The sequence below is a fragment of the Brachycentrus maculatus genome, unplaced genomic scaffold (genome assembly GCF_059751285.1).
Source record: "Brachycentrus maculatus isolate JH-2025_06_01 unplaced genomic scaffold, ASM5975128v1 h1tg000102l, whole genome shotgun sequence".
NCBI classification, from domain to species: Eukaryota; Metazoa; Arthropoda; class Insecta; order Trichoptera; family Brachycentridae; genus Brachycentrus; species Brachycentrus maculatus.
In genome coordinates, this window is record NW_028280856.1 from 978,693 (window position 1) to 992,838 (window position 14,146).

At 31.2% G+C, this 14,146-nt stretch overlaps 2 protein-coding genes across 2 annotated transcripts; both read right to left on the bottom strand.

The window, feature by feature from the left end:
* Nucleotides 1-470: 470 nt before the first annotated feature.
* Nucleotides 471-7,145, bottom strand: LOC148310263 (luciferin sulfotransferase-like). The gene is made up of 5 exons (XM_088258686.1): nt 6,750-7,145; nt 6,561-6,637; nt 5,567-5,761; nt 2,619-2,772; nt 471-1,222 (listed from the first exon to the last, which is right to left on the bottom strand). Exons 1-5 carry the CDS (start codon nt 6,955-6,957, stop codon nt 861-863), a joined length of 996 nt encoding a protein of 331 aa, XP_088114812.1. The 5' UTR covers nt 6,958-7,145; the 3' UTR covers nt 471-860.
* A 422-nt stretch (nt 7,146-7,567) lies between these two features.
* On the bottom strand, nt 7,568-12,775 carry LOC148310264 (luciferin sulfotransferase-like). The gene is made up of 5 exons (XM_088258685.1): nt 12,518-12,775; nt 11,121-11,217; nt 10,861-11,041; nt 9,893-10,013; nt 7,568-8,815 (listed from the first exon to the last, which is right to left on the bottom strand). The coding sequence occupies exons 1-5, from the start codon at nt 12,717-12,719 to the stop codon at nt 8,427-8,429; spliced, it is 990 nt and encodes a 329-aa protein (XP_088114811.1). The 5' UTR covers nt 12,720-12,775; the 3' UTR covers nt 7,568-8,426.
* Nucleotides 12,776-14,146: the final 1,371 nt, after the last annotated feature.

Here is a 14,146-nt window from a genome sequence, read left to right on the forward strand (position 1 = left end):
TTACACAGTAACATCCTGCAATCTAAACTCTTTTAATTTACAAGAGAGCAGGACTATCCATACTCCCTTCATATAATAAATTATCAATTTTACATCGCCTCAATCCCATTCGGTGCCTTGTGCACCAGGGGGGTGGAGAAAGGTCTATTTTGCACAACTTTTTTTTCATTAAAATATATATACCTATGCTGACAAGATTTTATGCATTCAATTTTTTTTAATATTGTACCTAAACCCTTTACGTCCCACATAAAAAAAGTTTGTTTGTTGTTGTTTAAAATCTTTTATTTCATATTTCGTATAATAACAATTTAATAAACATGGTGTCTTAAATATTACAAAATAAAATTACATAAACCTAAATCTAATATATTTTATTCTTATTTATTTAGCAATTTAATTTTTTGCTTTAAGTAAGTAAGGTTTTTGTATTGAAAAATAAGATTTTCTTAGAAATAAATATATGGTTTTGAAAATTAAAATAAAAAGTTTCTGAAAGATAAGAAGTTAAAAAAAGAATGATAATTTTTGTTTAAATTCTAGTTCATTCTAAAAAAGCGTTCTAAAGCGTTAAAAAATCTAAAAAGCGCGAGAAGACACGTCCGGCTGGATGCCGTTCGGTTCTGAATTTAAACGTTTGACTGATTTGAGATATCACCTTTAAATACAAGACAAAGCAGTTCTGTTTTCTATTGCTTTTTTACACGAGTGTTGAGCGCCAGTAATTCACTAGAAAATATGATGGTTTTGATTGGATGAAGGTATTATACAGTGGGTTGGGATATAATTAATCTACTTTTCATGGGCATCTCTTTTCCCAACTTATTATCTGATAAATTCTACCAAACATCTTGTAACAGTCACTCAAAATCAAGTCCAGTTCCTTTTAAATTCTCTTCGGCCCATTCGTCGAATCGCTGCGCCACTTCATCCGACATGTAATTCTTCCAGTCTCCAATCTCTCCCTTTCTGATAAATCTAAGTTTAGTATTCTCCAGGAATTCTTTCCCGTTAGTCCTCTCTATGATGGGCTCCAGGTTGACGGCCCTGTTGTTTTTCATGTTCTTGAAGGACAGATGTTCGCACAGCGTCTCGACTTGGCCGTCGGTCATGCTTTTCCCCAAGAATGCGGCAGTTTTACGAACTATTCCCGGAAGGTCTCTTTTCATCTCCTCGAACTTTAGAAACAGGACATTAGGATCGTCTTTTCTAGCCCAGTATCCTGAAACAACCAACAGTTAACATGATTTAACATACCTACATAAAAAAAACTTACGCCTGATAGAATAACGATACAATTTGCTCACTCCTTTCAAGAACGTCATAAATCAAAAATTGTCAATTTTCAGTGGTGTATGTTTTCGGAATGCCCAGAAAATGTACTATATCCCAGAAAAAGAGGCATACTTTTAACTTAATATTTACCCGCTACAGGGCAGAAAGTGTTGTTTTTGCATTTTGAAGAAATGGTATTGTTTAACTATTTTTTTAAATATACTAAATATTTTTCAAATGGAGAAAAATCTTCAGGTTTTACCTAAAAAGATCTGTTGCACAGCAAAAAGTTCAATAAGTGGCTAGTAATTTATTTTTAATACATTGTATTATATTTTTTAACTTTAAAAACCTTCTCCTGAAAAATCTAGTATTTTGATTTTTGACGTTCTTAAAAGGAGTGAGCGAATTGTCATTATATTTTATTTATTTATTTTTTATCGTTTACATATTTCGTTTTATTTATTGTTTCGGCATTCACTTTGTGATAAGATACGAGGAAATTGTAAATTGTTCAAATAAATATATCTCAAGTGGTCAAAAACCAGTGTTCTCATTTTCAATTGCATATTTACAATTATAACTTTACAATAATGTGTCTTTACTCGGCGTTTTCATGGCAGGAGCACATTTTAGGAAACAATATCTTTCTTAAAATATTGGAAAAACGTGTTATTACCAACACTGATTGTAAGGAAGCCATACATGGAATTGGCAAAAAAAATACGAAAACAGAGTTAACGCCGTCGAAATGAGATAGCTTAGAAGAATCTGCGGAAAAATCTATGAATGACTTTAATAAAAATGATGACATTAGATTTATGTTAATTTCAAAGAATACACAACTTTTTTACCACTTGAATTATATTTATATTATTTTAACGACTAGTTTCGGAAGTTAAGTTTGTTTATATTTAGACCTGAAGATGGAATTATGGCTTTTCACGTGTTTTCTTTTAAATTTCATCATGTCTTACCACAAAGTGAATGCCGAAACAATAAATAAAAGACATTAGATTATAAGAAGGCAATTTAAGTATGGGTTGAGGGATAATTGAAAATATTTATAAAAGGTCTTTTATGTGGTTTGAATGAGAGATTAGTGAATGATTAAGACCGTAAATTTAAAAAAAATTAATGGAAGAATAGAACAGCCAAGAAAAATTTGCCACGATCCAAATCAAACAGAGAGAACTCTAGAGTCGAGGCAACCGCAAAGCGTGTATAACTAGATGTAGAGGAAACTAGGAGTGTATGTCAGGACAGACGAGTGTGTCGTTTCATCCCTCTGACTACCCCTGTAGAGATTCAGGGTAGAAGTAGTAGTAAATGTTACTTCTCACCTAAGATATGATTCCAGACGGGTCCAACGGGTACTTTTCCTTCTAAAAATAATTCGCAGAATTCGTCGAAGGATCCTTTTAGATTGTGTACAAGAGTACAATAATGGTAAAAGGATACGCACATGTCCTTTGGATTCCTTGCAGTGTAAATTACCTGTAAAAATAAACTTATTAAGACATTCAAAATTTTAAATTTATGAACATTTTAGGAAATTTATAAATACAAAATATGAATTAATAATATGCTTTTCCAAAATACAACACCGTTATTATCTATTTTCACACTAAACTATCTCCTACCCCTTGATGTAGAACACATGCAATACCTATGCTAAAATTTACAAAAAAAATATGGCACAACAGATCAAAGACGCGGCACATAACAAGGATACGGTTTTTTTATTTTTGTTCTTCTTTGTGTTAAAAAATCATCGCTAGTTTTGTAAAATACACCCATTTCAAATTTATTTTTTAATGAATAAAAAATGGTAATTTTTACTACAAAACGTGAAACACCTGTAAACACTCAATATTCAATCATCCGTATAGTACAATAGTTTAACCTCTAAGCTGCTCGATTTCGAGTGTCAAACTTTCCGTCCCGTGCTGAATTATTTTACATTACAATATTTTTGACAAAAAAAGCATATTTTTGCATATTTTTTGTAGTGAAACTTTCGTATATCCATCATAGATGTTCACAGTATACAATGCACTTTACTTATTATGTTTTTATGGTGTATTTACACAAAAATATTAACATTTACGGACTCGCGGCCTAAAGTATGGCGGCTGTATAGAAGACGCGGCTGTCGTATCTGCGGAGCACGAGCCGACCGGAAGTTTTTACGATAAAGTTGACACTAAATTAAAATAATTTTGATATTTTATGACAATAAATCAAAGAGAACTAATTCATCCATGCCTCGAATCAAATTTAAGTGCAAAAAATTATCCATAGGTATTGATATAAGTACGTAAAGTTGAAAAACGACTATGCATGCGATCCGCAGTCAACGGTACTTCTATAAAAAACGACAATAGATGCGATCCGCAGCTTACGGGTTAAGAATTTTGGTGATTTCTTAACAAAAAAGTAAACAATGTTTTTACCATTTCCGTATACAGTGATTTAATTGTATACAAAAAAAACATTACCTATTTATAATTTAGTACAAAAAATATATATTACGTAGGCACCTCTTACATATTTGCTATGAAATACTTTTTATACTCGGTATCAAAGGAAAATGCGGAAAATATAAATTGAAAGTGACTGGTACAAATTTGAAAAGGCTTGTACGTCTTGTACAATCACGGGTGTGCAACCCCGAGTGATATAACCAATGTAGAAATTCTCTTTTTGTTCTCTGTTGGTGACGTAGTATTGACCTTGAAATAAGCGAGTGTCCTTCGCAAGCCGGTCCTCCAAGTGTTGACAATTATAAAACCGCCACCTATCTAATAGGGCCCAAATTACAAATCTATTAAAATTACAACTAACATACGAAAGGAATCCAACAACAGTACATACATTTTTTTAAGAATGCAATAAATATAGATGTTCAATAATGAGGAAAATGGTGAACGTTACACAAGTGTATAAAGCGATCACTTAAGCCAACCAAATACCAGGCCCTGTGATGCTCAGACTTCCATCTCCTTTCGTTTAAAAACAATAAATGCTTCATCTCAAGTTATACCTACGAGTATAATATATACTGAAAGACTACATACCATGTTTCTTGTGAACAGAGTTCAAACAATAACACTCTTCGATAGTTCCTAGATGCTATAATTTTTTTCTTTTCCTTTCCCAAATAGCAGTTCTGTCATTCGCTCTTAACTTCTTCACTTACATCATCTGAATCCCAAGAAATATATTCCAATCCCATCTCATTTGAAACTAACGACCTTGCCTTTATATTATTTATGTTAAAAATTCAGTGCCCTATGCACCAACTAAAGAAAATAAATAATGAATTTCTGAAAATGTTGGTCATGTTAAGCTATCTTTAAAAAATCCATCCAAAATGAATGGTTCCTACTCAAAAATATAATCATGTACAAAAACGTCAGGTTTTGTGCTTACCTACACATCTTATTAATTGACTAGAGATTTTAGGGCTGCCACTTTTTTTTCACGAATGAAAATTAATTTTGGAAAACGTTGATTTAATAATAAGTAATCATCTAACATCACTGAATACAAATGGTATGCATTAATAATTATTTTATTATTATTTATGATATACTAGGTATATTGCAATTAAAAATTCAGGAAAAATTCAGAAAAAGTCGGTAAAGGCTGACTCAAATCCTGGCAAAAAAATACTAATAGTTGAGACTTTTTTAAAGAAAAGATCCTACTTATATTTTAGTCATTATAAGTGTTAGAATTATGAAAATATACCACACTATCCAGACCAATTACATTTTTTTCTGTGATTTATTTTGTAACTTGCGGGAAGATGAAGAATATAGTAAGAATAATAGTGAACAAAAATAACTAAAACAATATGGAAACGTTGAAAAAGAAATTAATCTTTAATAAGATAATAGAACTAATAGCGTTTATAAATAAATAATATATCAGGAAGAAATTGCAGAATAAGAATTGTGATGCTAGAAGGAGGAAAATGTAAAATACAATAAACGTTGGAGAAGATGATGATGTAGGAAAAGAAGAAGACGGTGCTAATGGAAACGATGAAGAGAAAAAAGGAGAAAAATAACAGAGAAAAGCAAAAGATGATGATGGGGACAAGAAAAAACTGGTATTTTTCCAAACCTTTGGCTATAAAACACAATAAACTTTAGAGAAGATGCTGATGTAGAAAAAAATAAGACGATGCTAATGAGAACGATGAAGTGGAAAATGGAGAAGAATTAGAGGGAGAAATAAAGGATGATAATGGGGAGAACAAAAAAATGTATTTTTTTCAAACCTTTGCCTTCACGCTGTTATCGTCTCTGGTGAGATCCATCGGAAGAAGTTCCCAGGGAAGGTGGCTGCGGACATATCGGGGGTGAGGGATGTTATACTTGACCAAGTCCACGGAAGTGCCCTTTATAGACTCATTGTGCCATTGTTCATGGTTCTCTATGATGACAGCCGTCAACTCTAACAGAGGACAGCGAATCTAATTGCAACAATGAACAAAAAATAAACGACAATATTTTTTATAAAAAACTAGAATATGTTAATCGAAATATCATAATTACGATTGTTTCAATAAACGGAGTTAAAAAATCAGTTTATATAGTGGAAAATGTAAAAAAGGAAAAAAGTGGAAAACCAACATTTTGGGTGGAATACCAAACCTTCTCTCAAAAAAATGGTAGAAGTCTACTAAAACTAGAATATCGTAGTCGTACAGGAGAAAGTGATCAACTAACATAACGTAAAATGTTCAGGAGGGCCATTTAAGTCACTTTTGCTTGGCAGAAAATAACCATCAATGCAGTTAGTCATTTTTAATAAGTCAATATATATATATATACTTCCAAGTTAAAAATACTTTGGGATTTTTTTCGGGGTAATATTAAGCTAGTAAGATATCAAATAGTCAATGATCTCGTTTTTGTCACTTTCTCCTGTACGACTACGATATGTTAATATAAATATCATATTTACGATTGTTTTATTAAACGGAGTTAAAAAAATCAATGGAAATATGTAAAAAATATATTATCAGTGGAAAATGTAAAAAATGAAAATATTAAACATTTTGGGTGGAATACCAAAACCTCTACTCCCAAAAAAACTCTACTTCATTGGCATCTTGTAAGACTTCCAATGAAGCATTTTGTAAAATAGGAGTTTCAAACTAAACTATCATTTTTTTAACTGATTTCATGTAGGCTCTTTGTTCAAAGACAAATATTTAAGATCTTTTTACGACAAGATTCATGCCTTTTCTTTTATCAATTTTTAATTACCTGTTGCAAACTCTTCGCCCCCTCGTAATCCAAATCATGACCAATAAGCCAAACCATTTCTTGAGCCCATGTTGATCCTAAATATGACATAAACTCATAGAAATCATTGCAAAAAACAAAGGTTTAAATCAATCGAGAATTGTATTTTAGTATGTACAACATATATGTATGTTGATATTTTATACTCACCAGTCCTTGGGTAAGAGCACATCCAAACATCATTATCCAAAACAGCTAGATCTAAAATATCTTGACCGATTTTTTTGAACGCCTGGGGAAGCAAAACTTTCCCCGGATTAATTTCGATCAAGCAATTTTTCTTTTGAAACAATCTGTCCAATTTTTCGCCAGTCGCCCCCATCACTTCAGAATATGACAACACTGTAGGCGGTCTCATTTTGAAAAATATTTTATGGCTGTTGAGTTTTTAAATTTAGTCGGTCAAGTAGGTACTTTTTTCTTTGAGATGCGTTTGATTTTGCAGTGCACCTATCTTCACTAGTTACAAATTGCAAATGACTCGAATATTACGAAGAAAGTGCATGCATGCAACTGAATTTCTCTAAACAGCATTTCCTGTTTTTATTCTCCTCCACTTTCAGTTTCATAGTTACAAGACAACTTTCCATTATAACAAGTTAGTTCCTATACTTACTTACATGCAATGATCAATAGAAATTAAATGGGAGTCAATTACGTTAACCCTTTTTCTGTCATTACCGGAAAATCTGGTAAAATTACTGTCGAGAGGACGTTACGCGCTAAGGAAATTTAAATTTAAATATAAACATAAATAATGTCAGAAAAGTAAAACCGAGCCCCGTTTATTATCAAGTTATTATAATAAAGTATTTTTTGGTAAAAAAACTTCTTTTATTTCGGTTATTTGAAATTAATTTAAAAATTCCCTTTTTATGTGGAAATTTGAAATACATTTTAAAGACAACATTTTTCTTTTTTTTAAATGTGTGCCTTGTATCTTTAGGATAATTGTCTCAGTAACACTCCATAATTAATTATGAACCATTAAACATAATAAAAAGGACTACTATACTCTCCCGAAACAAGTGATTGAAATTTTAAACATAAATTTATTTAAGAAAAATGATAAAGCTAAATATTTTATCAGTATCATACCATTATAAAATAGTCAGGTATTAATAAATTTAAATATTTTATTAGAAGTTATTACTATTACAGAGGACTGCGAGTATGTATATGATTTATTTATTTAATATGTTAAAATTTTAAATACAATTTTTTATAATTTCTATACATTTCTACTTAATACAATCTTATAATTTTAGTTGCGTTGAGCGTCTGAAAAAAAGAGATTGAGCTTGGAGATTATTACGAAATTTATTTATTTAAAAACTTAATAAATAACCTTATTATGACCCTAATTCCTTATCTTAATAATTATTACTACACAAATAACTATTAAAAGTGTAAAAAACGTTACTTTTAAAAACTCCTTAAAGCATTATATTTTTACATATTGTATGGAAGTGAAGCATAGGAGTTGGTAAATGAAGGATGAAAGTAGACTGAATGCAGTTGAAATGCGATCTCTATCGATCGTATTGAAAAAAACGCGAATATCCAATCTTTTTTTTTTGACATCTCAACATAGATGAAGAAGAATATGAAAGTCTGGGCTGTTTCGGGGGTTAAAAAATAATTTGAAAAATAACTCCTTTAATTAGGATATAATCCAGATTTGTAAACAAATATTTGGACACACTTAAAAGTTGTAAATTTCCAATCACATTATAAATTTCTAAAATATCTTCCGTTTATTCATTCCGTATCCCAATTATTTCATTCTTATATCGCAACAAACACTCGTGAATTCCTATTCCAAATTCAAATTTCAAAATCTGTCCCTTTTACGAACTCTTTACTCCATTTACTAATTTCTTTCAACTGTTCCTCTGTCATATGAGCCTTGGAGTCGCCGACTTTACCAGATCTCATAAAGCAGCCATCTGCATTTATCAGTGCATACTTTTTATTCATCTCAATGACTGGTTCGTAATTGACAGCCGGGTTTTTCTTCATACTCTCGAAGCTGAGATGTTTCGTCAGCTTTTTAATCTGATCATCTGTGTAGTCTTTTCCGAGAAATTTAGAGACAGTTTTGATAACTGAAGGAAGATCAGCTTTCATATCTTCGTATCGTAGAAACAGTATATTGGGTTGATCTCTTCTCTCCCAAAATCCAAGAATGTGTGGCCAGAATGGTGCGAAACAAACTACAAAAATAAAAATAATAAAATGTAATTAATGATTTCGTTAAAAACTTTTTTTTAGTTGTTTACATTTATTTAAATCGCAATTTTTACATATTTAGAACGTTTTTTTTTCCAGAGACCTACCAAGCCGCCTTGTGTGTCTTGTCGGTGGAGTTTTTTTTAATACATTTTTAATTGTTTTTAACGTTTTTAATCTAATATACACACAAAAAAGATAAAAAATATGAAGAATATAAACATTTTACAAAATGAACTCAAGTTAACTAAAGTTATTTTTATTAAAACTTTAATTTATCAAAAATGTATTTTTTTTAGTGAATACAACTCCTAGCAACCTCCATTTTCCAATACCAATTGTGGAGTATAGCGATATATTTTTTGAACAATTTTTTATTTCAGTTTTAGGGTGTAAACACCGGTTTCAAAATTCAAATTATCCAATAAAATTATTTCTATTCACAAAAAACTATAAATTATTTAAAAGAAACACGCACACAAGTTTTTGTTTCCAAAATTGTATTCAACATATTTGAAAATGGTTTCCATTTCATTTTGGTATCTAGCTTATTATTTTAATATTATTTCGGCAACCAATAGCTCTTTTTTGAGTTTTGGTGAATTATATTTATATTTATTTTTATATTGTTTAATATACATATTTTTGCATCTCAAATTTATATTGACATTTTTCTCACGCTTGACATAAAAATACAGAGATATTTTTTTAGTAAGTGTCTTTAATAAAAGTTATTTCTATTTTCAAAGCTCTCTTTAAAGATATTGTATTCGACCCATGTTCCTGTTTGAGAATCAATTACAAACCTAATCACATTTCGTTTTGTATCGAATACTAAAACCAGCCTTTTTATAAAAAAAGTGAAAATATGATAAATTGGTCCGAGAATTACTTTGTACTGTGTCATCTAAAAACGAAATTGTCAATAGTCCTTAGAAAAAAATTTCATTCAAGGACTGATTTCTAATTTCTATTTAAATAGACGTGTCCAAACCGATTTCTGTCAGCGATTTATTGAGGATAGATTTGATTGATTTTCGAGCGCGTTTTTATAAACCTACCTCTTCCGCCTAAAAAAAGTTTGAAGAAATCTTCAAAGCTTCCTTTGTATCCTTCCATCAGTTTGCAGTGATGGAAATATGAAATGAGACAGTCCTTAGCATCTCTGCACACGTAAATTATCTGGAAAAAATCAGTTTACGTTACTAATCGTAATACATGAGGGTATCTAAATGTAACCGTATTTAGTTTATAGAGGATAAGTCAGTCATACTACTGCATTGAGAATTGTGTCGGGTTATCATACTATTCTACAGCCAAAATCAACTGCGGAGTCATAAATACCTACTCTAAAATAATTTCCAGAGAGGTCTCACTCACACTTTAGCATAATTTTTGCCTTGATTTTGACTTTATCAAATTCAGTTTGCTGATGGTAAATATCTTCTCTAATAAGCAGCGTTTAATGAGGATAAAGTAAAGATTTTTAATACGCTTAACAAAACACAAGTATATAGATGTTTTTTATATTTTAAAAAATAAAATTGTACAATTTGAAGATCATCCCTCATTCCAAAACCAACCCTCAATAACGACATTTGGACGCATGATCTAAAGATTTATCCTGAACATTATTCGCTTGATAAATCAAGCGAATAATGTTCAGGAATAAAGGAATATTGTTATCAAATGTGTTATCCACATATATTATATATAAATCAATAAAACAGATGGTAGTTGTACGCAGTGGCGTGCACAGAAAATTAATTTTGACAGCCAGTAGAGGTAGGTAGTAAGGTAAGCTAGGTACTACTTAGTAAGGTTAGTTAGGGTAGGCACTGCTTTTCTGCCTTTATGGAATGCACGCCCCTGGTTGTACGTATCAATCGTCCCTAGTTTTCGTGCGATTTATACCTTCCGATGACTCTCACCTCACTGATAGCTCGGTAACGCGCATCCGTATAAAGGCGGTTAATGAGTCAATTTAACATAAAGCCATGAATCGGGGTGATTAACTATTGCATTGTACCTTAGGATGCTCGGTGTTGTTCCATATTTGTTCGGGAAGAAGTGAATAGGGCAAATGCGTCTTTATAAATCTAGGACTTTGCATATTATTTATAAATCCAACTGAATCCGTAACGAATTTAGGGACGTGAAATTCAGGAATCCTTTCAGAAATTTCCCGGTAATCGAACAGCGGAGTGTGCCTGTAAAGGAGAGAATATTAATTTGGTGCTCAAATGGAGATAATAAGCAAACACGTATAATTTAAACATATTTTCTTACTCCAAAAACGGAAATCGTTGTGGTAAATCAACTTTTGCACCTTCATAATCCAAATTATTTGCAATGAGCCAAACCATTTCTTGAGCCCATGTAGTACCTAAAAATATTACGTCAGAAAAATAAGGCAACATGTAGGTCCATGTGACAAGACCTATTGCTACGTTTTTTTTTCATTCTACTACTTTTTAGTATTATTCTACCAAAATCTAGTTCAAATGCATAGATATTTTTGGATCTGGTAATCCATCAGAAACAATTAGGTACTCGATTATTTATTAATGTTCTAAAAAATATATCTTTGTCCGCCTCCGTAGTGTAATGGTCAGCACGCTCGGCTACCGTTCTGGAGGTCCCGGGTTCGATTCCCAGGGGGTCAAATAAAAAAAAGTGATTTTTTCACTGTAATATTTATTCCATACTACCCTGCACTGGTACCTGAAGCGGAGGGCTGATCACCTTTCCTTCATGTGTTTACGATCAAGATAACACTGCGTTTATATGATGCTGTGCCCTATGTATCATTGGGATGCGAATAAGAGTTTAAATAAAAAAATATAAAACCCTATTGTAGATAGATCTCTTCCTGAAAGTCCTGAAAGTTCTTGAACATCTGAAAACAAACCAGAAGGACGTCTTCCCTTCTAGGGTTCTTTTTGTGTCTTAAAATATCCTAAAGCGCTGAAAAAATCTGAATGAAATTTCCCTGTAAAGTATTTAGTTTGAAAAAAAAGACTTGACAATACGAGCTCACAAATAACCTATGTAAGTATTGATCTGCAAATCCTATACAGGGTGCTTTGCTCTGAACATTTTTTGAACCTTTAGCCAGCAAATTTTAGACAGAAATATTAAGTTGTACACAATAGTGGACAATGTTTTAACTAGGGGTTTGCGAAGCCGGTATAACAAGACTATACTCAATACTAATAGAAAAAATATGATAACTAACGTAAAAGATCAAAATAATCTTTTTTAGAATGGAATTTTTTATACGTAATTCAATAGTATGTATATATTGAGTATGTGAAATAAAGTGGGTTTTATATTGAGAAATTAAGGCAATGTAAACATAAACATATAAAGTGTATTTTTTTCAATAACGTGATACTGAATCATACTACATTTTAATAAGGGATATAAGAGAGCCTCTACGAGCCCCCTGGTAAAAACTTATAATAAAAATCAAATCGATTTTCCATAATATTTAAGTATTTAAACGGTCTATTTAATAAAGGTATAATTCAAAGCTGGAAAAACAATATTTTTTAAAACATTTATCTTTTTCTCGAGTGGTGCATATATTTTTATAAACTTCCACTCGCTTACGAGTAAATATGGTGCATATTGGAAATGCAGAAAATACTCAACACATCACACAACACTATGGCGTCACTTACCGCATTTAGGAAAGCTGCATATCCACACATCGTCTTGCCTAACTTTCATATTTTTAATATCACCACCAAACTCTTTGTAGTATTCTGGCACTATAGTACCGTCGATAGACAAGTACCCAGAACGAAATTGAGTTATAAATTCCGAATTCAAAATTTTTCCCAACTCGTCGGTCACATTTTCGTATTTCAATTTGGGCGCCATTTTCAAAATATTGAGAGAGAAAAATGGCCGCTATTAATTATTGTTGTGATAATGAGGATTGCGAAATGCGATTTGTTATGAACAATTGAAATGGTTTTCCTTTTATAAGGAAACTGTCTACAATTTCAAGGCCATTTTACGTTTTGACTAATCGAAGCAAAATAAAACATTTTAATCGACGCAGGGACTTTAAAATTAATTCCATTGTCCGTCAAAATGAATGATCTTCTATTTACGTGTGCTCATTCTTGCCAAATTTAAATATTTTTTATATTTGTTTTGCTATTGCATTTGCAATGAAAATACTTGTTGATTTTTTTAAAATTCTAAATAAAATGTATATTTAAATCAAGCTTTTCGATAAGAATTCTAAAATTAGTGAATATTTATCGCTACTGGAAAATAAAGGTAAAATATTAAACAACATCGTTATCGAAGTTTGAATATTATAAAATGTAGAAATATCTTTTACCTAAAACTTTTATTTTTTACCTAAAACAAAACAATTCTGAGTTTGTTAACTGTTTAAAAAATAATAGGTACTGTAAGTAAATTAATACACTCGAATATTAATTTCGTATTATCCTGGACTGGTCCCTGAAGCGCAGGAGTTATCACCTTGCCTTTATGTAAGTAACGGTCGATATAGAACTGCGTCAATACGATGCAGTGCCCTACGCACCAATGGATGTGGATAATGGTTAGAAGAAGAAGTAAATTAAAACATACATTTAATCTCTCGACCAACATTCGTCATTTATTTCCATCAAAAGATATATACGTTTTTATTATGTTAATTTATTCAAAGTAAGATTTTAGGTAAGAACGTTTTTGAGATTGCTAAAATGTTACCTATTACTAGAAATATAATTATTTAGTAAAACTCCTATACAGAATTTACATTGGCTAGCTTATTTCTATGAAATTATTTTCAAACCAATCATAAACAGAGCACTAATAGTGATCAAAGTTTGTTTGCATTTAGGGGGCAGATAGTACTTGTGAATAGCAGTTGAGAAGGAGAGGAAGGGATGATGAATAGTTTTGAACGTTTCTTGGAGACCATCAGAGATAGCGCGTTTCTGATGTTGGAAGAGAGATATCCGTTTCGATAAACCTTACCGAAAAAATCCAGAATGATTTATACATTTTAACGTGTTTAGACGACATTGTTCTACGCTGTTTTGTTAGCGTTATAACTTATTGAAACGTATCCCCGCGTTAAATTGTTTTTTGTAATGTAATATAACTACTTAAATGATCGAATTGAAATAGGGACAAACATTACCCACTTGAAAAAAGATTATTTGTTTTATGCAATATGATTTTGAAAAAGATATGATAATAGGTAGGTACGTTTAATAAATTACAATTTTTTTCGTTCAGTAACTAAACAATGGTAACGTTCAGTAACTTACTTGATTTAT